This window comes from Protopterus annectens, chromosome 10.part0 (genome assembly GCF_019279795.1).
Source record: "Protopterus annectens isolate FY-2018-M chromosome 10.part0, PAN1.0, whole genome shotgun sequence".
Lineage (NCBI taxonomy): Eukaryota > Metazoa > Chordata > Ceratodontiformes > Protopteridae > Protopterus > Protopterus annectens.
Genome location: NC_056744.1, coordinates 1,012,465,342 through 1,012,491,933, shown reverse-complemented (window position 1 = coordinate 1,012,491,933; position 26,592 = coordinate 1,012,465,342). Strand labels below are relative to the sequence as shown.

At 38.5% G+C, this 26,592-nt stretch overlaps 1 protein-coding gene across 3 annotated transcripts in view; it reads right to left on the bottom strand.

Moving 5' to 3' along the window:
• Nucleotides 1–26,592, bottom strand: part of LOC122813455 (E3 ubiquitin-protein ligase HECTD3-like) — a 770,789-nt gene that overhangs the window by 461,331 nt on the left and 282,866 nt on the right. For all 3 annotated transcript variants that reach the window (XM_044085771.1, XM_044085770.1, XM_044085772.1), the window contains one exon: nucleotides 21,597–21,685. In XM_044085771.1, the coding sequence (XP_043941706.1) occupies nucleotides 21,597–21,685 (89 nt within the window). The remainder of the gene's footprint in view (nucleotides 1–21,596; nucleotides 21,686–26,592) is intronic.

Genomic DNA, 26,592 nt, shown 5'->3' with positions numbered 1-26,592 from the left:
CACACACACACACACACACATATATATATTATATTTATATATATATATATATATATATATATATATATATATATATATATATATATATATGTGTATATATGGGTCTACTTTTATTAGTCGAAGTTATGTTTCTTCGACTAACAAAATTTCAGCCTTAGTTATGCGAAAATGCACTTAAACAAAATTGCACTTCCGTGAATTCCGGTTCACTGAACCGGCAATAAAAATAAAAAAGAACACTGTAAAGGCAGATTTGCAGAGGACCAAGCCCCCCTGCACCCCCACACCCCCACTAAATTATATATACTAACTCCGAGATCGCACTGCAATAAAATAAAAATAAAATAAAAATGACACACTGCGGCACTAAAGCATGCTACAGTGAAGATATTAAGGGAATATACCTGTTTCCCCATTGTAGTGCAATCTCGGCATTAGTGTGTATATATAATATAGCAGGGGTGTGGGGGTGCAGGGGAGCTTGCCCTCTGCAAAACTGCCTTTACAGTGTTGTTTATTTTTATTGCCGGTTCGGTGAACCAGAATTCGCGGAAGTGCACTTTCCTTGAAATGCCCTTTCACGTAACTAAGGTCATATTTTTGTTAGTCAAAGAAACGTAACTTTGCCTAATAAAAGTAAACATGTATATATATATATATATATATATATATATATATATATATATATATATATATATATATATACACACACATATGGATCTAGGACATTTGCTCGAGTGAGCAAAGTCTCGGAGGGAGAATATTAAAGTAGGGGTGTGTGAAGGGCACAACCTCCCACATGGGGGGTGCAGACCCCCTACTAAAATGTAAATGTAGTGTTTTGTTTTTTTTGTAACACGCTTTAGCGAAAGTGCTTTTTCAGTAAAAGCGCTTTCATTAAAGTTTGTTCGGTTATTATGGATTCGGACGTTTGCTCACTTGAGCAAACGTCCTAGATCCATATATATATATATATATATATATATATATATATATATATATATATATATGTGTGTGTGTGTGAGAGATTAGGAGTCATGCATCTGTTCAAACATTCAAAAAAATTGCAAATTGCCGGTTTTCTCATAAGAGAGAAAGACCAGTACAGTGGGACTGGGTATTTGCTCTTTCCCCACTGCAGAGTTATCACAGAGTTAGTATATATAAATTGCAGGGGCCTTTCTCCCCCACAAAAACAATAGTTTTATAGCTTTTTTGTTTTTCTATATGTTGGACTTCGAAACATTTGTTCAGAGTTGTTGTACTCAATATTTTTTCTTTGAGAATTAATATAGACTGAAACACACACACGTGTATAAAACAAAATGGCAGTTAAATGAGTGAAACACTATATACATGTAACCAGTGTGCATTTCTTTCCTTTTAAAGGTACCTTTAAAGAGCCAGGACATGAGATCATAAGGTTGTCTTCAATGTGCTTTTGTACAGTCAAACAGCTGGCAGCACAACACATTTTGTCTATCTGTTTCACTTCATATTTGAAAGCCTGGATGTTACAATATCCCCTTGTGGAATGGAGAAACACTTGCACACCTTCAGTGTTCAGACATTTCCCTCAATTCTGAGGATCTGCTGAACAGTTCTGTTAGAAAACATATCAACACTTTGTTCAAATTCTTGAAATTTCTGAGATGTATACTATCCAGTTCCTTTGTTTTATCCTCCATGACTGTACTGAACACCAAGTAGCTTCCATTCTAGCTGACCCTGGTCATTCATCCCATAAGAGCAGCTCTGGCCTTTATCCTCTTCCTTCTTTTCATTTATGAGCTCTGCTTTCCTTACCTTTAGTAAAGATTCAAACACATTTGTTTAGAATCTCTACTTTTTCGTCCTTCTTCCTCAAATTTGTTACCTATGTTCAGTTTCACTCTTCCATATGGCAACTTTTCTTTTTTACCCTTACTATATAAAACAGCCCACTTTTTTCAGCTTTTGTTACCAGACTTCCACACCTGTCTTGTGCCTTCTGACCTCCTTGAATGCTTTCATTCTAGTTTCTTTACATTTCTGTCTCACAGTAACATTGTTTTTTTAAAACTATGAATAATGGGATGAGACACAACACCAAGTGCTGCCATTTTCATCAGTCTTACCTTCAGGCTGAGCAGCTGTGTGCAGGAAACTAGGCCGCATGATACATATACATGACTCTGAATGGGACTAAAGGCTTGCTGGTGGTGAGTGGCCAACCAGAATTACCACTCTTCCTCTCCCAGGGTGGGCAAACTGGTGCTAGACACTGACTCACACTGTCCCCCAACTGGGCCCCTCAGTGTCCAAGGCTGTTATTCAAAGTCAGGGCGCCTGGTCTATAATAAAGGCTTTATCCTTCTACACCACAGAGAGAGAAAGAACATTCTTAATATGTAGATGGTTTGCTGACTAGTCTTCCAAACCTAAATACTTAAGAGAACTTTGTGGTTTGTAATGCTGAGTGACCATACAAGGAACATCTTCCTTTCATAATTCTCTCAACAGGTCAATTGAGCTCTCCCCTTTAGCATTTTTACTTGGACATGCTTCTTGAGACACCACCTGCATAGCTCTCTTGAAACATCTCTGAATCCTCTGCATTTTTCAGGGACATCATGAGCACAGTCCCTGTATTATGCACAGTTGTTGCTAAGACATATTCATTTTAAACATATATCTCTGGTTCCTTCTAAGCTGTTTTCCATCCAAAGTATGAACACTCTGAATGGTCTTGGTTGTTCACACTGCTTTAAATGCTTCTCTGTGGAATCCTGCTGAATTCTCTCTTAACTTTCATTCTTTTAAAAGTGACATAGACTTTGCATGTTGATCATAACAGATTTTTTTTCTCTCAAATTATTCTATTACAGTTTGCCTTAAACTTGCATTTGTTTGTCGGGAGTCAGTAGGAGATGCAGATAATGTCCTCCGTTTTAATCTACAATCTCTCAGTAAATGATAAGGTGATATTCTGCAACTTTGCACTGAAGTAGTTTTATATTCCAATAAAGCTAAGTGGTAGTTGGTGTAATGGTTACTGTTAATGCTCTTTGACTTCTTCATGAGTTTCTTTTTCTCATTCTGCATTGTCTTTATATTTCCCATTGTACTGGAGGTAAAATGTTGAAGTGTACAGTATTTCAAAACTCTTGAACTCCACAGCTATATATTGTAGATGACTGTCTGTTACTACCATATCTGTATTTTTTTTTGCCTAAAATACAGCTTTCAGTGTGCTTATCCATCCTCTGCCAGTACCATCTGTTAACTTCATAGCCTCAGGAAACTTCAGATAACAGCCCACAGAAATCATACCCAAAAATTCCTGATATTGAAGCAAACATGTTCAAGCCTTACTTCATTATCTTCTTGGAAATTACTAAGGGAATTTCTCATGTTGACAAATGTATTGATAAGCATTATACACAACAGACCTCTGAATCACTGTTCTAGCTGTACATATACTGTATATCTGGCTGCAGTAATGCAATACAAGCTCTTCCTTTACAGTTCACAATTTCCAACTGAGATTTGAGATGAAAAACTTTGTAGAGTGCTTAGGGTTAAGCATGTCCATAAATGTTTACCAACTGACTGACTCATGTATTCTTGCTAATATTTCTTTCCTTGTCTGATTTGGCACTATCAGTATATCATACTTGGACAGTAAGCCTTATATATAACTAATCGTCTCTTTAAATCAAATGTATGACAGTATCTCTGTTCTCATTGCAGTATTCTCGTCTGGGCCAATCTCTCATGACTACATCTTGAATTATTTGCATCACAGAATCACTTTCTTGCAATTCACAAGTATGTCATACATAGTATGTAATTGCGCCAACATTCATTGTTGTCTCAGTGGTGCTTTGTATATTAACTTCTTGAAGGATTCAAGTCAACTCACCAACAATAATTCAGAGACTGCCAAAATTCCATAGACTGCCAGTCACACAAATCAGTGTCACTGAAATACACCTTTAGCAATACTGAAATAAAGTTTTTATTGCAAAGCAAAACATGCCTGCAACCTCCATGTAGGAGGAACCCTCTCCCCTTCTTGAAAATATTCAGTGGATTATGGCTACTTCCACATTTTCCTTAAATATATTCATGAAAATTAACTGTCATATGCTACTGAAAGCAGCTGCCTTTCTTTCTGAGCATATTTTTTGACAGTCATTATTACTGTGGAATTATACATTGCTTTATTTTCTTTGCAAAATCACTGCACCAGTTCATTCTAGTTTGCATCTTCTTGTAAAGTGACAGAAATAGTCGCATAAAAATAGTTAATTATGAGCACTTCTGTCAGAACACTCTGGTAATACTTTTACTTTTAATATTTTTTAAATACTTTTTTTCACTGATGCTTTCAGTGGAAAAGATTTAATTTAACTGACATTTCTCACCTTATGGAGTACTGAGGTGTCTGTAACCAATGTAAACATCTTACTAAATGTATTTTTATTGTATGTTTACAGGGTTGTATATACAGATGTATAGGGCAATTGTTGCATTACTGTCTGTATTTAGACCTCTATTTTCAACTTTTTACGGTTTGTTTTTTTCCTTTATACCTATAGTATATGTTATTAACTATTATCATTTTTTCTCTCTTTTTATTATAGGCCCATTTTTTTCTGCAAACCTGTTACCTCTTAAAACAGCTTGTACATGAATTTCTGCATTTGCGGCCATCCTTATCCATTTAAAAGAAACAGCTACAGTGCCCTTTATACCAATTAGCTCCAAACTTCTTGCACCACAATTTTATCTTCATGGCCGTTCTTACGGCTTACAAGGAATCAGAAATCACACAGAAAGGGATTTACAGTGTATGTGCTTATTCTGCTGTTTTGTTGCTTGAGCAATTTTTCTATATTTTGCTGGGAGTGCACACTATCGGATACCCCCCTCCTTTCCTGTTATTGCTCATTTTACTAGTTGGTCTCATTATTTACTTTGTTATTAAATTGGTCTCTAAGTAGTTATAGCTTATTTGACTGTAGAAGTATGTGTTTTTCTTCACTTACCTGTACTGTTATCTTTCCATTCCTGGACATAGCAAAGCAGTTGATTGTTCCTGGTTCTGTAGTCGTTTTTGGCTATACCCTACTATGTTTGCTCTCACTGCCCTCTGGCTCACATCACTCCCCTACCCTGCCCCCATTTCCTACCCCCCACTACTCCCACATTTATTTCTAACTATTCACACCCTCCACCCTGACACAACCAATCTGATTCTACTATGCCCTCCCCACATCATACAGCAATTATCCAATCACATTATACCTCCCACCTGTGCACTAACTCTCTTCTCAAATAGCACTTATTAAACCCAGTGTATTATCTCCACTAACATACCTCTGTTCTCCCTTAATGTACTCCTTTTCACAAAATTACCTACTCTAGCTAACTTCTTATTCAAACACTATAACTCTTTCTATTCTCCTCTTATACATTTTCCCTCATCTCATATCCTTATATAATCAAGATACAGTATGTCACCTAAATCACAATCAACCCAACATTCATGACTAAACTACTATCTCTTCATACAGGTAACTTTCTCACACTAACCTTCCTCAACTTCCTAACTTACTTCCAAATTCCCACCATTATTCATCACCCCCACCATTCTACAACTGCATTTCCATTTCACAAAACCCCCTTTATCAAGCTCGAAATTATATCCAAGCTCCACAACACTACTTACATATATTACTTTCCACTCAAATACCATAAAACCATTTCTAAATCTAAGCCTCTCTTAACAAACCACAACTTACTACACAAAAATATAAAAGCTGTACTCAGTATACTATCACAATTACATCTGAATGGTGACACACATCACAGCCCTGGCCCCCAAGTAAATCCAAACTTAACTTCAACACACTTCCCAAGAAACTCCCCTATAATCCCCTGGCACACCAAAGGACATTATCTTCTGTTACTTAACTTAAATTTAAGAAGTATACTAAATAAGGTCCATGATCTACATCCTCTGCTAGATTTATACCCCCCTGACATTACCATTCTGACTGAAACCTGGCTTAAAACCACATGTCAAAAACAATGAAATCCTACCCCTTGGATATAACATATACCGATCTGACCATCAAATTAAATGTGGAGGTGGTATAGCCATAACTTTCAAACAAAACTTACAACTATAACTCATTAACACACATCTCCCTTCATTTAATAATAGTGAAATACTTCTCAGTAAGCTAAACATTAATAAAAACAAAACCTTGATTATGGTAGCCGTCTATATTCCCCCAGGTGACAATTCAATGACAGTTGAAGAAATTCTCTACTGGCTATCCTTAACTTACCACCAGGAAATTATCATAATGGGAAACCTTAATGTAGACTGGACCACATATTACAACAATAATTCATCTAACTGTATAAACCTACATGGTTTCTACCAACTAATACAAGATCCTACCAGAATAGATAAAATAACTAACAGGCACTCAATTTTAGATTGGACTTTCACTAACAAATCTCCTTCATCTCTCCAGTCAGGATGTCTCCCTAACGGTATCAGTGACCATCTACCCAATTTTTTGCTTAGACACAATCTCAGTCCACCAAAGCAATCAGTCTACTGACTAATCCATAATAAAACAAAATTCAGTACTCAAGCATTTCATACACTACTCTAACAAATAAATTGGTATCCCCTAAAAATATTACCACTTGTTGCTGCTGTATAACACTTCAGTGCTACCTTCCTGGATATTTTAAACAGCTTAGCCCCTTGTAGAACTGCTAGAATAAAAATGTACCATTCACCATGGCTATCAAATATCACCAAAGATCTTTTGAAACAAAGGGACAATGCATGGGTACAATGGTAAACAAACAGAAATCAAGATAGCTTAAAGCCATAGAAACAGCTTAGAAATAAAGCAAAATCCCAAATAAAAGCAGATAAAAGAACTACTATATCACTGCCCAGCAAAAATCATCAAAACAACCCCAAATAATTCTGGTTCACCATTAACAAACTTCTTCAGCCTGGCAACACTACCACATCCTAATACATCTCCCTCAGTTGATAATATAGCAACACAGTTCTGTTCCTTCTTCATAAACTCTATACAGTCTCGCAGCAAACATAACCAAATACATCTCCCACGGTCCCATCCATCAATAATAATTTTGCAAATACTTTCTCCTTACAACCTGTTCCAACTCGCACCATATACAAACTTCTTAAAAACCTCAAACCTTCCAGCCTTGCTGAAGATAATTTACTATCAGAATTTCTTAAAATTGCTGCTGAAGCTATCACATATCCTGTATCAATCCTTATCAATTACTCTGTTATTGAAAGCTATGTCCCATTACTCTGGAAAATCTCCTGTGTTACTCCTCTGCATAAGGGTGGAAATTCTACGGAACTCACAAACTATAGACCAATTGCACCAATTGCCATCCTTTCACCCCCCCCTCTCTAAAATACTTGAAAAATGCATTCATACCCAACTTCTAAATCACCTTCTATCCAACAATCTCCTATCTCATACTCAACATGGTTTTCGCCCCACCATAGCACCACAACTGCCCTACTAAGTTTTTTTAAATACTATAAATCAATACAGAAACCAAAACAAACTTGTCTCTGCAATCTTTTTTGATCTGTCTAAAGCCTTTGACACAGTTTCATATCAGAATCTATTATCCGAGCTAGCCACTTTAAACATTAGCCACACTACCCTATCTTGGTTTCACAGTTACCTAACTAAACGACAACAAGCTGTTAGGTGGAAACAGGAGCTATCATCTTTACTTTCCATTAATATTGGATTCCCACAAGATTCCATATTAAGTCCCCTCCTTTTCAATATATTTACTAATCAATTGCATCATTCCACTCATCTAGCCTCAGTTATTCAATATGCAGATGATTCTACCCACATATGTAATGCATCTTCCCTCACACAGATAGGGGAAATCACACAACAATCCTGTCTACAAGTAGAATCTTGGCTAAACAAATCTAACCTTACCTTGAATCCAAACAAGACCAAGCTCATGCTTCATCTCAACAAATCATCCATACCTTCAACCTCTTTCCATATATATTCCTTTAACAACATGCTCATAACTTCCACCTCTCAAACTAAGCTACTAAGTGTTATAATTGATAATGAACTGAAATTCAACATTCACCTTTCTCAGTCCATTAAAAAACACATATTAAACTTCTCTATCTACCAGATTAAGCCATTTCTTACAAACCAAGCCAGATTGGATATCACCAGAACTCACCTTCTATCTACTCTATTTAATGATTCCATGATCTTTACCATGCTTAGCAAAACTGAACCTTTCCAAACTTGAATCCTGCTATAACAAAATAGGTAAGTTTGCCACAAATTCTCCACACAGGTCTCACCACTGCTTCTCCTTACTCCCCCAACACCTGACCTATACCCAACTCTTTATTTACTCAGCACTTAGTGTACCAGCTAGACAGAATCCCAGCACTGCAACAACTAATCCAACCTTAAACAAATACTCGCCAACTCCGTTCTCTACATAAAATAATCTTACAAGTCTCCAAAGGCAACAATAAGGCTGGGGATTCCCTTTATTCCCACCACATCTCTAAAATCTGGAACAGTATTTCCCAACATGTCTTAAACATCACAAACATATCTTTATTCAAGAAACACCTAAAAGACTAGCTATATAGCAAGTGGACCTGCTCCTGTATTAACCCAGGATAGCATCTTCTCTGTATGTCTTATTCCCCATTCTGTGAACCTCTGCTTACATACTTGATATATTCCCGTCTTCTAAACCATCTCCTCTTTCTGCTTTTATACTAACCTGACTAAAAAGCTAAACATACTTTCAAATATCTTCTATGAAAACTAATCAACTCATTACTTCTTATTCAATTTTTTATATCATTGTATACTATTTATTATTCCTATAATTTTGATGTTATATCTAAGATGCTAATTGTACATTTGTATTTTTTCTTTTTATATTATTGTATTTGTTCCTTTTACATTAATGTCTATGTAATTTGTATTTCTGGAGCTTTTCTCCCCGGGCCTCCACTGAAAATGGGCTTATACCCAGATGGACTATCCCGGTTAACAAATGTGAAATAAATAAATAATGCATAATCTTCCTCATCCAATTCCCAATAATTTACTTGATGACTAATTTATTTCTGACATATTTAGAATAAACTTCAAACAATACTGAACTGAACCAAGAAATACCATGACTACTTACTCATCCTCTGGTGAAGGTATCTGTACCACTTTTCTGACTTTTTTAAGCTTCAAGCCATCCAGAGTAGTTGTCAATGCTTTTTAAATTTGATTTTTAACTGACTCTCTTTCATTTTAAAATTATAGTAAGTCAGCTTTTACAGTGACTCAGTCTGTTGTCATTTTCTTGTTTGGTCACACCCCATGCTAGTGTAACATCAATATTACTGATGACAGATTCAAGTCAAGCCTGTTGTCAATTTCTGCAACAAGCTCTGTAAAACACTTCAGGAGCTGATAAGATAATGGAAGCCTGAAACATCATTTGTTTTCTAAATGGCAACTTAAATGCACATACCTCTGAGCTTTCCTCGGTAAGCTTAATTGGCTACAATCCCTGGTTAGCACCAAGAAGCTCTTTTTTTTCTGAACAATGCTGACATACGCCATTCTGTTTATTTCCTTCGTGGTTATACCTTTCAAACCTCCTAGAACTATCCTTGGAATGCATACTACTGACAACATTGAAGGTCTAGCTCACTATAATAAACTCTTAGCAAACCGACCATGCATCCATCCATCCATCCATCCATCCATCCATCCATCCATCCATCCATCCATCCATCCACCCATCCATCCATCCATCCATCCATCCATCCATCCATCCATCCATCCATCCATCCATCCATCCATCCATCCATCCATCCATCTATCTAACCACAACCCCCTAATTTCTCTTTTTACACATGCTGTCTGGGTCTCACTTTAACAGTTACTATAACATGTAAGGGATGAGCTGCACTCCTAATGTGCTGTCCTTTGGATGAGATGTTGCAATGAGGTCCACTTGCTGTAGCTCAGGTGAATGTAAAAGATGCAGTGACACTTATTAAAGAGTATTGGAACTTTCCTTGTGTCTTAGCCAGTGTTCTCCTAGTCTATATGAATAGCACCTTAATTCTCTGTTGAAGGTAGGCCATGTGGGATTAACTCAATCAACCAAAAGTAAAAAAAAATGAAAGAATGAATGGACAAACACATAAATAATATTAACAAGTCAGCACATTCTGACCCACTGGCTTTACATGGCCCAAGTAAGTAAACAATTTATGCACAGATTGCTTCAGTTTACTCTCTTTCAGATTCAATATTTTAAATGTTAGTACTGACATTTGCATTATATTTTGAAGCATTTTCTGTTTTAAACACAATGCTTTGTTAATTTTCACTTTCTTTGGTCCGATGTCTATCTGATCGTCATGCTATAAATTCTGTCATTTTCTTACAAAAGTACTCTATAATTCTATGTCAATTAATATTATCTTACTGTACTCACAAATAACTCATTTTAATTTCTTTGTTACAAAACATGCCTTGTTTTAGGTTGTAAGCTAACTTATTTCATTTTATACACTTTAGCAAACTGAATCATCTTTTGACAACTTATACACATATCATTAGTCACTGGATATAGAGGTGTTTACTAGGCTAACAACCACAAAGGCCTTTTTAAGCCTAGCCATGTATCCCTAATCTCTGGCATGTTCTGGTACCCTTGATAAGTATAAGCAGGGGCTTGGAAGATGAAACATTTACAAGCAGGGTCCTGGAAGATGAACCATTAACATGCTGCCTCTGTACATTAGGGTATAGGTGCCAAACCAAGGATGAATTTCCTGTTCCCCATCCAATTGTCCAAGTTACACTTGAATTGGGTTAAGGAGAAACTCTGCTTCACATGGATGGGGAGCCTGTTCCAGAGAAGGGGTAGTCTCTGGGATACATATCTATCTCTCCAGAATGTCCGGTTTGTATCACAGGCAAGGTTTAAGTCTTTAAAATGGATAATTAGAATGTGTAATTCTAGTGCCATTTGTTTTATGGATATGCAGGAGGGTTATCAGAGTGAGGTCTGACATTAGCTTGTATGTCAAGCATAGAGCTCCTGTCAACTGCCTGTATCAGTCAGAATACAGGGATACGGCCATGAGGCAATTTGCACAGGACATGATACTTATGCCCTGTATTCTTTTAGTGAGGAACCTCTATGGAAGTTCCATTTGTTGGATATGCTTGGTTAGATACATACCGAAGGGGACATTGTACTCATTGATAGGTCTGAAGAATGCCAAATACAAAGGAACAATGACTTCCTTGGACCTAGATGCCATACCTTTGTTTGTAAGTTGCACAGCATAGAATGATTATCTCACTACTGTAGACATGTGATGGTCAAAGGCTAAATTACTGTCTATGTGTGTCCCCAAGTCCTTGCCTACTGGGTCAACTCTTAGGGGTGTGTTGTCAATATGGTAATTGCCAGGGATGGATGACTTCCCGAAGGATACTATTATGCATTTCTTGGCATTTAGCTTTAGTCCATGGCTCTGACACCAGTTGTTTGTGTCAGCCCTTCCTGGAGAAAATTTATGTCAGTGGCGGATTCAGTGAAGGCTCCTAATTTGCAATCATCTGAACATTTAGTCAGCCAGAGGCCACTAACATTGGCTTTGATTTCAGAGAAATAAATGCCAAAAAGAAGCAGCCCAGTACTGACCTCTGAGGGTCTCCGCTTGTGACTGGCCTCTTTGTAGAGGTGGACTTCTCAGTTCTAGTTTCCTGGATCCTGTCTGTAAGCCAGCTGGCTATCTACTGGGTGACATAAGGGTTTGTACCTAACTTCTTGAGTTTGTCAACAATGTCCAAGTGGGGTATTGTGTCAAATGCCTTGGCCAGATCAAGGCAGGCAGTGCAAACCATTTTCCCATCATCCATTGCTTTAGTGACCTTCTCAAATAAGTCCACCAGGTTGAGTAGGCCTGGCCTGCCTTTGGCAAAACTAAATTGGGTTGGGTCCAGTGTCTGGAGGTTTCCTATGTCATTACTGATCATTTCCATGATAATTCATTCCATGGGTTTGTGTATGAGACTAATGAGACTTATAGGTCTGTCGTTTCCAGGGTCTGTAGATGGTCCAACTTTGTGTAGAGGACTCACTGTTGCTGTTCTCTGTTCATGAGGCATGATGCCTGTTTGGAGGCTACAGTTAAATAGCAAATCCAGAGGGACTGGTAGGTCATGTTTCACACTATTTACAAGGCATCCTGGGATATTATCTGGGCACACTGATGCAGTGCTCTTGGCCTTAGAGAGAGTGTTAAAGACCAGTTTCCTAGTGGTAGCAGGGAGGCTTTACATTGGATAGTATTTCGTGAGGGAAGGTTGAGGTGGAGACGGGGTAAAGCTGGAGCTGAATTTGTCGGCCAGTATGTTTGCTGTATTTTCTGGCTTAGTATAGGTGGCTCCATTTACAAAGAGCTCTGCACATAATTGTGTACTGCCTCTGAGATTACGGACATAGATAAAAATGCCTTTGTGGTTGTCCTTGGCCTGGGACGTGAAAGTTACCTCAAATTTGGCTTTGGTAGACTTTATTTGTCCTCTGCGTTGTTTGTTTAGTTTGATGAGAGTGCTTTTATCCTGCTGGGTGCTGTACCTCCTAATTTTTGCATGATATTCTTCTTTTTGTGATACAGCATATTAATGTTGTGGTTCCACCAGGATGGCTTGTTTTTTGAGTTAGCTATATATTTCTTACTGTTTAGAACAGCTGCCTCTATGCAGCTATTAACATGCTTATATAGTATTTCTGTGTACAGTTCTGCATAGACTGCAGTATTCTCAGGGATTATGGGGACCTGAAATTTTGCCAGGTTATTACTTAATAGTAGGAAGTTAGCCTCAGAGCAGTTTCTGAGTATTCCAAGGTTAACTGGGGTTTCAGGTTTTATTTTTACTTCAAAGGAGACCATTTGTAGTCTGAACTTACCAGAGAAGACATTAAACTAGGGGGTGTGCAACATTCTCCTATGTTAGTAAGGACCAAATCCAGTATGGTTGAACGTCTGGTTGGTGTACTGACAGTTTGGTCCAGGGAGTTTGTGTTTACAAAATTCAGGAATCTCTGTGTCTGTATGCTTGGTATCGTATATGATACCCAGTTAATGCTGAGGTGATTAATGCCCATGAATATGGTATTGGGTTGGATGGTGAGTATTTATAATAAGTTGAAATACATGTTATGGGTTTTCTGGGTCATACAGGGGGAGCTATAGCTTGTAAAGAAATGGTATTGGATTTTGCCTATGGTGATATGAATTTGGAGAAGCTCAAGTATATTTTTCTGTTTGACCAGTCTTGAGGTATATTTTTTTTATGTAAATTGAGACAACTCCACCTTTAGTTCCTGTTTGTATAGTAGCTAGTCTAAATACATAAAAGGCATTATAACCCTGTACTGTCAAGTGTACTCTCTGAGACTTTAAACCATGTGTCAGTGACTGCGCAGATATCAGCATTCTCTAGGGTGAAGATAGCTTTTAAGTTGTGAAGTTTTTTTTTTTTTGTTTAAACTCTTAGCATTGAGCAGTAACACCTTTAGATTTTTTTGGTTTTAATTTGCTATGTTGGAAGTACTTTCAGTTTGGCATTGCCTGAAAAAGGCACAATGGCAGAGGACAATGTTTTCACTAATATTTGAAAGTCTAGAGAGAAGAGGTGTAGACCATCCCTGGTAAAGCAGTGTGGTCTGTTGACCATCTCCTTCCATGCTGACAAACATTGCATCCTTAGAATGATACCAAAAAAAAGTCAGTTATTAAAATCTGTCATCTTTTGTTTGTATTGTGGTGTCATCCTTGGAGAAGGTGAAATCATACTCAATGCAAGGCTCAAACCAACTTGGAACACACATTCCGAGACCTCCATGATGTCTCTCTTCATATAGTCTAGAGAGGCATGTCTCAGGTCATTTATACCCACGTGGACTATGACAAAGTCATGCTGGTACTTGTGGGCCAGTGACCTGAGTGCATGCATAATGTGGCAGATCTTGGCCACTGATAAGCAACTGATTGTGACTTTCTCCTTAATCAGCTTGATGAGTGGGACATCAGTGTGTCTCACAATGGTGTCTGCAATAACCAGAATGTTGGATTGTGTGGTGACTTGCCTTATAGGCTAAGAAGTAGAGGCTTCATGAGATGTGACTGTATGTGTTGATATGGGTGTTATTTTGAAAGACTGCATGCGGGGCTGCTGAGGGTATTTCTTCTGTGTGCTTTATCTAGGAGGTCTTTGGGGTTTAGGAAGGTTACATTTAAGTGTCTCAGCATATGTAAGTATATATGCCTGCTCTGAATTGTGTGTGATGGGTGCAGCATGTGTATTACTGACAACCTTATTGACTTTAGGAGAGCTTTTATGTAAGAGCTTTGCCTCCAGTGACTTCATATAAATACATCTCTCAAATACCATATCAGTTTGTTTGAAAATTAACTTCTTGTCAGTAAACATGCAACAATTTCTACATTGCCTCAGGATGCCCATATCCACCAAGCTGGTAACGGAGATAGCTGGAAAGTTTATATCCATGGCAACAGAGCCTTTATTATTGATTAGACATTTGGAGTGAGAATATAAAGTGATGTCAGGAGTATCTGGTTTGCAACTCTCTCTCTTTGCTATTCTTTTAAGACACACCTGATTAAAAAAAAAAAACTTACCAACATCTTTCCCATGCTTTTCATGTTTCACATCAATCTCATGACTCTTGTTTTATTTTACGTTTTCACATTTTGTTTTTACATTTTCTCTCTTTTAAGCAACTTTTCACAGTTCTAACTCCTCTGAGAGTTCTTGTAACTGTGAGAAATTCATTTATCTAATTCTACACAGATCATTTGCTTCATTTAATATTGTCTCCTTGTTTTCCCAAACTGCCTCTCATCTGCTCACTTCAGACAACTCACAGTTCAGCGTTGTACTTAAGAATCGTGCATCTATCACAAGTATACAGAATTTGTCCTTTTGTCCTCATGAAGAATAAATGGCAACTATATGTCAGTTTTATTCCCAGCCTGTACTTTGAAAAAGACTTACACGCATTATAAACATTCAGGGCTTCCTTCTCTGCAACATAGAGAGAACTAGCACTCTCTACCTCTTTAAGCTACTTTGGAGTCCAGAATTAATTACATTTCTGGATCCACAATTTTCAGTTCTCCAACAAACTGCATTGCAGAGCATACCTCTCAACCTCTTAGAGCAAGAAATCTGGACAAAGCCATAAATAAAAATGTGACAAAGGTCCAGAAACAGGGACAATTTTAAATATTATTCCTACAAACTTAGAAAGTTGATAGAATAACAGGTTTTGCATTAGCACAAGTTTTCTGAAGGATATAAAGTTTGAAACGCAAATGTCTGTCATTATTTTCGAACTTCAATCTTTAATGATTTACCACGAATGAGACTAAGGCACCAATAATATAAAGTTGTACACACGTGTTGCATTGACTTCACCTGCTGACTCCTTCTGTTTCTTCTAGGCCTTGTTATTTTCTCACAGTAATTCTCTAACTTTGGGCTTAAACAGCATTGGTCTTTCCCTTCTCTTGATCTTCCCCTGCCTGCTCCTTCCTCCAGTGCCTTTCTTGGTTTTATTTTAATTAATCTATTTTTTTCATTACTGTTACCGAACTTGCTAAATTGATAGACTTTCAGTTTCCCATGTCACTATTGACTGTCAACCCACTGTTTTGTATCTCTTTGATCTTTAATTTCCTACCAGCATTTTAGTGACAGGTTTGGCCTCTCTAAAACCAGTAATAAGTCACTGTCTGACTTTATCACTGTTCATCAATTGTACTCTCACTTTTACCCATGTACCTCCTTTTTTCATGCAAAGTACTATGTTAAATATTCTACTTTCTCTATTCTCTTCTTGTGCCAAGTTTACAAATCTTTCCATCCACATAATTTCAACTTTTTATTATAGTTTCCCATCCTTGATGCTGGAATATTCCATTCTACTTCAGAAGAACGGAAACCCCTCTTTGAAATTGTCCTTTTCTCCCTTTTCCCATGACATTAGTTCTTCCTTCAAAAGATCATCATAGGTTCATAGGTAGGTACTAGGCTATCTGCCCGAAGGCATTTATAAGCCTAGCCAGAATATGTTGGCTTTCACCGCCCCCTTAAATTAGTTCCCTGTGCCTCTGTCCAACAGAGCTGCTGAAGTGATCCCCGGGGTAAACTTTCTGTTTCTCATCCACTTGTCAAGGTTTCTTTTGAAGAGTGTTAGTGAGGAGCTCTGCCTAATGTAGGATGGGATCTTGTTCCAAAGCATGGGAAGTCTCTGGGACAGGAATCTATCCCTTCAGCACATCCTATTTATTGTTGTGGTGAGGTTTAGATCCCTGGAGCATGTAGGTCGAGGGGATAAGGTTTTCTTTAGGTGGAGCATGTCCATCAATTCTGGGTTGGACATGGCCTTGTATGTCAGGCAGAGATCACCTCTGAGTAGGCGGTATGCAACTGAGTACAGCTGGTGTTTCTTCAGTTGAGCTGCATAGTGCATCTGTTTGATGCCAGGGATCCTTTTGGTGAGGTACTTCTGTAGTCTTTCCAGCTGTTGCAGGTGTCTTGTAAGGTACATCCCAAATGGGGCATTGTACTCTATGATGGGTCTGATGAGTGATGAGTAGAGGGGCACAATGACCTCTTTTGATCTGGATGCAAATCCTTTTGTGATGAGGTGGGCCACGTAGAAGGATTTTCTAGCCACTTTGGCAATGTGATTATCAAAGATGAGATTACTATCTACTTGGGTCCCCAGATCCCTTATTACTTCTTCCGTATTTAGGGGACTACCACCTATGTGGTAGTTTGTGGGTACTTTGTTTTTTCCAAAGGGGATGACTGTGCACTTTTTGGCATTTAGCTTGAGGCCATGATTTTGACACCAGGCATCCGTCTCAGTGAGACCCTTTTGAAGGATGTCTGTGTCAGCCAGAGAGTCAATTATAGCCCCTAGTTTGCAGTCATCTGCGAACTTGGTAAGCCATAGTCCTTCTGTGCTTGCCTGTACCTCTGAGAAGTATATGCTGAACAGGAGGGGTCCTAGGACTGAGCCCTGGGGAATGCCACTTGTAACCAGTTTAGAGTCAGACCTAGCTCCCCCAACTCTCACCATGTGGGTTCTGTCCATGAGCCAGTTGGTAACCCATCTTGTGATGTAGGGGTTTATGTTCAGGCTGGTGAACTTGTCAATAATACCAGAATGGGGAATAGTGTTGAAGGCCTTAGTGAAGTCTAGGTAGGCTGTGTGTACCACCTTTCCCTCATCTATAGCCTTGGTAACTGTCTCAAAGAAGTCCACCAGGTTTAGGAGGCATGATCTGCCCTTAACAAAGCTGAGCTGGGTAGGGTCCAGTGTTTTGAGGTTCCCAATTTCTCTGTTAATGAGTTCCATGATGATGCGCTCCATAGCCTTGCAGACCAAGCTAGTCAGTCTTATAGGGCGATAGTTCCTGGGGGTCTGTTGTGCCTCCACCTTTGTGGAGCGGAATAACTGTTGCTGTGTGCCACTCTATGGGTATGTAGTCTGTGGAGAGGCTGAGTTTGAACAGTGTCTTTAGGTGAGGGTTTAGTTTGTCTTTGAGCTGGTGTAGGACGCAGCCTGGTACACCGTCCGGTCCCATTGATGCTGTGTTTTTGGCTTTGGAGAGGGCTGTTTTAACCTGTGTGTCTGTGATTTCAGGGACTCTACATTCTTCTGATATGGTTATGGGCCCTTTTGGGGGTGACAGGGGGGTGAAGTTTGCACTGAACCTGTCTGCCAGGATGTTGGCGATATCATCCTTACTTAGAACACATTAGCCACCATCTCCTTTTATCTTTCCAACTCAGAAATGTGTTTCTATAGCTGCTACTCCCTCTACTCTTGGATTGCCCCCTTTTTGAAATCTACTTTCTCTGGAATCATACATTTATGCCAATTCCTTGTGCACACAATGACTCTTCTATTCTATCTGTACTAACTATGAGTAAGTATCATTTTGAATTTGATACACTTCTTACATCCCCCACTGATATACAGTTATGCAATTCACTCATTTGGTTTTATAACTCTTTGCATTTCCAAGTACTCCTTTGCACCATTGTGATCTGCTGGTAGATTTTATGCTCCGTCATGATTCCTCTTCCCTTTCTGTAGTCTGACTCTATCTTCTGCCACCTTCATCTTTATTTTCCATCACCTGACTTCACAGGACTCCTGCCTAATCTCCACCACCTGTACCCAGTCAACCCATTCGATCAGTGTGGATGGAAAATGGGCAGCCCTAGGCTAGGTGAAAACCTTTGGTCAATTTCTTCCTAACATGAAAGCCCCCAATAAATAGAGTTGGTGGTACAGAGTGGCCTAACTGTGAATCTTGTGGTCAGAGAATCACTGTGAGGAAAGGAAAGTGCCTTCCCTCCCCACTCTGCTGACAGACTCACTTAAGTTACCTGGTTGGGAGGGAGAAGTATTGTGTTCCCATACACTCATCAATTTTCTACCTTTCAGAAAAGAGGGCACTGTCTGATGTGACGTAAGCCAACATGACCTTAGCAGGTGTGCAGTACACCCACTCAATACTACATGTCACTAGTGTTGTGGGCCTTTGTTGTTTGGTACCCCCTTCCATTTCACTTTAAATGTGCAATTATTTTAATATACTTTTTCAACCTAACTTGCAGCATTGCTGTTCCCACTGGGCTGAAGTGGAGTCAATCACTGCCAAACAACACTTCCTTTTCGCACATTTTACCCATTTCATCTACTGTCCTGTACCTGTGCAACCTTCCCACTTCCTTAGCCATCAGTGAACTGCTGTATCCTATTAAATGCTTTGGGTACCAGAATAACTTCAGTGATGACTACTGTGCCCCTCAATTCCTCCTTAAATGCTTTGGGCACCAGTACAACTTCAGCAAAGGCTGATGTGCTCCTCAATTCCTTCTGAAATGTTTTGGGCACCAGTACAACTTCAGTAAAGGCCATTGTGCCCCCAATTCATTCCTAAATGTTTTGAGCAGCAGTACAACTTTAGTAAAGGCTACTGTGCCCCCACAATTCATTCTTAAATGCTTTGGGCACCTGCACAACTTCAGTTAAGGCTGCTGTGCCCCCTACTAGCAAGTACATTGTAGCTATATCTTTGGTACTCCTGGTAACTTCTTCAATGGGCCCTTCTGTTAAGTAATTTCTACCAATGCAGACCATTGTATGTGGATATGTTCTGCCTCTTGTGATCATCATGGTCACCAGCTAGTCTCTTCTTTCTAGTGTCAGCCCTCAGACCATTTATACTAGCTGTTAGAAAAATATGTAATAGTAATATGCATGCTTAGTGCATTTGAGGTTTAAAAGGGTTAATACATTTATTCTGTTCACACTGCATGAATCTGCACAGCTATTAGAAACTTAACAAGAGACATTTCATTTCTGCTAATGTCATGAAATTTAACAAAGAGATATTCATTTCTGCTTATGCCATGAGAAAGTATGCAGCTGCTAGAAGCTTTGATAAAGAAAACAATAGATGCTTGAAAGTTTAAACCATAGTCAGCATTACTTGTACCAAAGCTAGAAATATACCTTGAATCTAGACAAAATGTAACACATGTATTAGAACTGCACAATTGAAGAATTGTAAAGTTAAGGTGGGCTAAAATAAGCCCAAGGCCAGGTTGTTTTTCTCAAAATGTTTTGCAAGCAAGCAAATAATCTAACCTAGTCAGCAATAAGTCTAGTAACATTTTCTGTACAACAATACAGAAAGCTGTGTCTAACTACGTCAGCAATAGAATAGTAACATTTTCTGTGTGACATGAAGAGAACTGTATAAGAATAACATAGTGATCACCAAAGAGCTAGACAAATCTTGTGCCTACATGCTTTGTCTCCTTGCTGCAAGTAATAAAGGGTGCCTTGCTTGAACCTAACGTGAATTGGTCTTTGAAGTTTTTTCCTTTGACACTAGCACTATGATCTTACTCTTGGAATTGCCAGCTCATGTAGCTATTCTTGTAACTGAATTCCCTTTTGCAAGATGGCCCCTTCCCATTTTCTCCACAGAGAGCCTTCCTATCCCATAATCTTGTTAGACTAGCTGTGCTTTCTCAAGCTACAGCTTCTAGACCTCGTCTGCCTACCTGACTTCCCATACTTGTCCTTGTTGATATTAAGCTGACCACACCATCTTTCTATACCCCTCCTGGACTATTTGTGTTGCCTGTGTTTCTCCTCCCTGCTGTCCTAAGTAACCTTTTCAGTCTCTCTTGGACTGTTTGTCTTTGCCCTATTATCCTTTCACTATTCACATTTTTTTTCTCCTGCACTTTTTCTAATATAGCTACCTGTTTGGATATATTTTCCCTTCTTCTTTCTACGTGTGCTTCTTCCTCTGACTGTGTACCCTGAGCCTCCTACCTTTTCTCTAACCTTTCCATCTATTTACAGTGCTCATCCTTTGTTTTTCCTTCCCTTCCTTTGATAGTCGCTGCCCAATTCAACCTGAGCACTATTACTTCCATCTATTGGTTGTCACTTGCCTGTAGTAATTCAGATCCTTCACTTATTGCCCATTGATGTCTCTGACTTCATGGGTCTGTGGACCCCCTTCCTATATGTTCTAATTTGCTGTCTATGGTCCCAGACCCCTCCATCTCCGTTTGGTGACCTCAGCTACAAGCACATTCTATGCCTTCTCTACCATTCACTGTGGCATGCTGCTATCCCACACCCAGAGCAAATGACCTGTCTCTCTCCCTCTCCTTGTCATCCTCTGCTGTCTTTCTTGCAGTCCTGTCTACACCATTCTGGTCTGCCTTACTGTTTGTCCTTTCCTTTCCCTGTTGGATAATTTCTCTGTCTCTCTCTGTCTAGCAGGATCACAGCTAGGATTTTTGAAACTGTACCTGAACTTTCAAAATAGAGCCTTTTCAAATGTTGATGCTTAGTTGCCCCCCCCCCCCCCCCAAAAAAAAGAGTAAATATGCAAGGGATTTTTTTTTTTTATTTAAATCTAGCACAAAGGAAATTATTTTATATGTGCTTCTTGCTTTGTGCATGGTGAAGACCTGGCTATCCCTTAATTTATATTTGTTAACTGAGTGCATGGGTTGGTCAAATACCTTTTTCAACTATGACCTTTACTGTTACCTTGTCATGATCTGACCTAAAAAGAGATGTTGCATCAGAAGAGCAGTGGACGGTTGGTGGATATGATACATAGAACAGAAAGAAAAAATAAACTGTCTATATACATAGCAGTTCAGATTTTCTTCACTTATTCAAAAGGAGTGGTAGGTCACATAAAAAAAACAAAACAAAAAAACACTAGTCATTCAGCAGAATGCAGCCTTACACTCATGTTCTGTGCTGCTTGAGAAACTAAAACAAATTTCATCTTACTTACTTACTTAATTACTCAAAAAACTGAACAGATTCCAACTAACCTTCACACTCCAGAATGTGGATTTCTATCGTAGGCATAAAGATGTGCATGAATTCCAGAACACACGCTTCTCCAGATAAATAACTAGAACTAAATGAAAGCATCAGGCTGTAATACATTAAATTCCTCATTGATAATGAACAACAGTAAGCATATACTTGTTTTTTTTTCATGAGCAGTTTTCAACCATTATCAACATTTTAATCATGATATATGCATATTTGGGAAGTTCATAAAAACCTTTAAAATAAAGAAACATTTTGAATTAGTTATCCATAGTCCATAAAATGGTTTCTGCCACTAATGCAGTGACTCGTCTTCATCTAGTGAGCTTTAGTGGGATGGATTAGCTAGGAATAGACGAGCGATGGGTGGATCATGGAGTTACATTCTTTCATGAGTGAGGTGAAATTAGGTTGCAGCACCTTACAAAACAGTAAAGGTTTAACACCTAGATGGTATGACATCAGTCTGAATGCAGGTAAGTGCAAAATAGCATAAATGTATCTCTTTACAAAGGGTAAGCTGAAACATCCTGCTGAAGTGACAATGGTTAACACAGGGACATCCAAAACTGCATAGAACAAGCAAGTAAGAACTCATGCATTAATAAAAAATAAAAATGCATGACATAATCAACATTCTTATTACTGTCATAGTAAGTAATAAATTGGTAGTTGAAAGGCTCTTACACCACAATCACTACATTCTGCACCAGGGCATGTAAGAACGTTAGAATAACAAATCTAAATAGCTGTAACTCACTCAAAGGAATGACCACTAAAATTCAGACCACTAAAATATCTTGCCAAATTGGTCACAATGTCCTCTGATTAAATGTAAAAGTTAAAAAAGTCTCCATGCATAGGTCTCAACCTGCTAAGAGACCAACACAGATCATTGTAATGTGTGACAAACAATCAAAATGTGGAACACCCTCTTTTCACATTGCGTGAAAAGTGTACCTCGACCATGGCCTTTCAACCAAAATATATGTATACACACACACACACACACACACACACACACACACACACACACACACACACACACACACACACACACACACACACGCACACATAATCTGGAGCACTTGGCTGCTCAGATACAACATGGAAAAGACAGCAAAATTGGTTCTTTTGACAGCTTGCATGTTTTTTTTTATTTTTATTAATTATGCAGTACTTTTCACGAGTGTCATGGCAATACAGAAATTACTTTTCACTGTCCTCCTCTATCACCTCTAAACTAGAACACCGCTACAACAAAATTTTTAAATTTGCCTCTAAATCTAAAAATACCACCCTTCACTGCCTAACCCTATAATCCCTGAATTGGCCTGAACTCCCAGACTACCTAGACTATCTCCAACTCACTACTGCACATAGACTCATATTTCATCCAACAAAATGTCCCGCTCTAACTAACATCCTTCCCCCTTATACACCCAACAGAGCTCTCAGATCTGAAAATCAGAACTTAATTACTATCCATAAACCTAAATGTCCTGCTGGCCAACTTCTTCTATCTTTCTCACTAAGCAAAAAATGGAATTCCCTTCCCTCCACACTAAGAACCATACCAAACTCAGAAAACTTCAAAACCCAACTATTCAAACTCCTGTCCACTAAATGGAAATGTACCTGCCTTCACCCAACCTAATCCAAGGGGGTTCTCACTCTGGTTCCCAAACTCTACAACTCTCATAGTTATCTTCCTATGAGCCTATCTAAGCTCTCAACAATTTCTATATCTTCTCACTAAGTTCTCACCTCCTACAGCTACCCTCACACAGCCCAACCTAGTAAATAGCATTCTAATGTTGATGTGTGTATGTAAAGCGTATTTACATTTTCTTAAAAGGTCTGTATGTAAACTGTTTCCACACCTAACCCATATCTGTTTTCCTTAAATGAAACTGTGTGATCCCTACCTTCAAGCTTAATGAATTTGTTAACTATGCATGACATTGAATGCATTTATGAGTATACTCTACATAAGATCTTTAATATTAACTATCATTTGTATCTAAATTGTATAATGCATCTTGGAGCTTTTCTCCCCTGGCCTCCACTGAAAGTGGGTCAATTCAGCCCAGTGGACTTCCCCGGTAATCAAATTGCAAATAAAATAATAAATAAATAAATTAGAAACACGCTGTGCTGGTGGAAGGGATTTGTAACAGAAGCAGAGCAGTCACTCTGTTCTCATCTGCATTTATAATGTGCTGACTAAGGTAGCCAAGAAAGCAAATGACTACTATTACTTGCGGACAGACCAGATCACATGGATGTGTGTGTCATTTCCAGTCGCTTCTGCATGTAAGAGCATTCCCTTTGTACAGACCATATGTATCATACAGCCATAGAGGGATATTAAACTATGTGATGTATTTGCACTACAAGTCAACCCTTGGCATGTTACTATGTATGCACACTGGGGTTAAGGCCACAAATAGTGAAAAAAAAACACCCTGATCAGTGCTTAAATGATGTCCCCTCTCATTTGTCACTTGCACTGGTGCATACAGAAATGAACAGGCATATAGACCAAGAGATGGTGGTGGTCAGCACGCAGTGGGAGCAAGCCATCAATGCCAGATCTTTGCTAGCGAGATTAATTTACTTTGTAAATTTTTCTTCAATGATATTTTTTTCAAAGAAAGAATTTACTTCTGCATCAGTCTTATAAAAAGCCATATACTACGTTGGGTTCCGGTCAGTGTTGCAGGTAAAATAAAGGAAGTAGGCATTCCTTTCTTTCATATCTTAGCTTTCAATCAATGTAGTCACTAACTATGACATGCTTTCTTAAAAAAACTTGCCAGTAATAAAGGAGTTATATCCATACATGGCTGTTGAGTAGACAGATGTAAAGAGGAGTACTTTTATTTTGATGACAGTCTCTGCTAGCACCTTGCGGTCTGTTACTTCAGCATCCAGGATTCTATTTTTCAACTTGACAGTATGACAAAAATAACAGTTCTAGTTGTAGCTTTGCTGCTTTCATAAAGGCCAGTGTAATGGTGTTTTACTGCTTAGCTTACTGGATTTAATTTTGTGATTCTTCCTTTAATGAATTTGTGGTCGATTAAACCAACTGTTCTGCTATTCTGAATTGTGCAGCCATTGCTATGCTTAATTAGAACACCGCTGTACAACACTTAGCGTCTTAACAACCAAATAGCGGCAAGTTGCAGCAACTGCTTCACAGAGCACGAGTAAAATCTGACTTTATTAGAATCAAAGCAAAACAAGTTTACTGGTTAAGCGCTTTCATATAATTATGCAGACAAAAGCACCTAACTAGTAAACTTGTTTTGCCTTGAGTTTAATAAAGTCGGGTTTTACTCTTGCTCTGTGATGAAGTTTCTGTTTTTTTTTGGTTGTTAAGATGTTAAGTGTTGCACAGCGCCAGCGGTGTTCTAATTAAGCGAAGCAACGGCTACACAATGCGGAACAGTGGGTTTAATCAACCACAAATGCGGAGCATTCTGCACAGTCCGGAGCATTTGGCTGCCCAGTCTCCATGTAGTACATAACATTGTGATTTGGGCACTGATCACAACATGACAAGCATCACATCACTTAGTTGCTTTCACCTGCTGTAGATTTTATGAAATTCACTTAGCAAACATGTTATAATCTGCTTGCTGGTTGTACTACTCTGCATTAAGTAGAAACCACAAAGTCTGCAGTAAATAGTCACATGATCATATCATATGGATTTCAACCAAAAAGGCTTAGCTTTCATTCATTGTTACTTTTTAACACTTCATAGTTCTGACTATAATCTTCTGAAATATTCTGACAATCAGGAGCGCAGGAAGCAGATGAGAAACACTAACAGTGATGCTGTACAGACAGAGTGATTCCTGGTGGCTTTTATGACAATGTACAATTATCATATTAACTCCATGTGGGAATATGACTGTTGGCAGCTAGAGTGTCCAGCAAGCACACACTGACTTATATCCAACTTTGATAAATAAGAGGCTGCTATGTTAGTATACATTGTAAGACATTCTTGTTAATGGAAATAATATCCAGATCATTTCAAAATTACTTGAGGTAAAAGAAAACTAAAATTATTAACTTAGATTTGTGCCGTTTAAATAACTATTATTTATGCTATATGCACATAAGGTATTCATTTCATTTAAATACTCAGAAGCAGTCAGTATATGCTTAAATGGGGATTTACATATATTCTTTGTTCATTCTTAAGCTTTGCATAACCCACATATTGCCTATTCCTTTCTTATTTATTCTCTCAAGGTACAAAGGCTAGGTGATGGTACCTCATGAAGTCATCCTATGAGATTCCTTTTTTCACAAGGAAAGGCATGATGATACAGACTTAAGGTTAATATTGAGTAGCATGCAAATGTGTTTCTGCACATGACCCCCCCCCCCCCCCGTGTGCCCACACACATGGTAAAATTATATTCTGCCTATGTCTCTCTTTAGTTTCTTATAGCATACTCTGAATACCACAGTTTATCCCTCACTTGTTCCCTGGGAAAGGTGACACAGTCATTATCTAGTTACTCCTTTGCCTCCTCAGCTGGGTCACTGGAACTTGAGGAATCGTCAAACTTAGGTGGCAGCAGTGTGGGTGAAAGTGCCATCCTCATGCAGTAAGAAATCCCCACATGGGACTTTGATAAGTGGAGTATCAATAATAGCTTACAAAGTGAATAATTATGGTTATCTTATTGGTAGCATTAATGCAAAGCTAGGCTAAATTATCATATGTATAAAATAATAAGGTAGTAGTAATCCACTGTTTTAATTCCCTGATGCCTGGTCTACCCAATTTAGGATTAGAGATAGAGTTGGAGCTTATCCCAGACCTCAGTGGGAATAAGACAGAATAAGAAAACTTGAATGGACTAGCCAGTCTATTGCAAGAGAAAATACAAACACACACACACACACACACACACACACACACACACACACACACACACACACACACACACACACACACACACA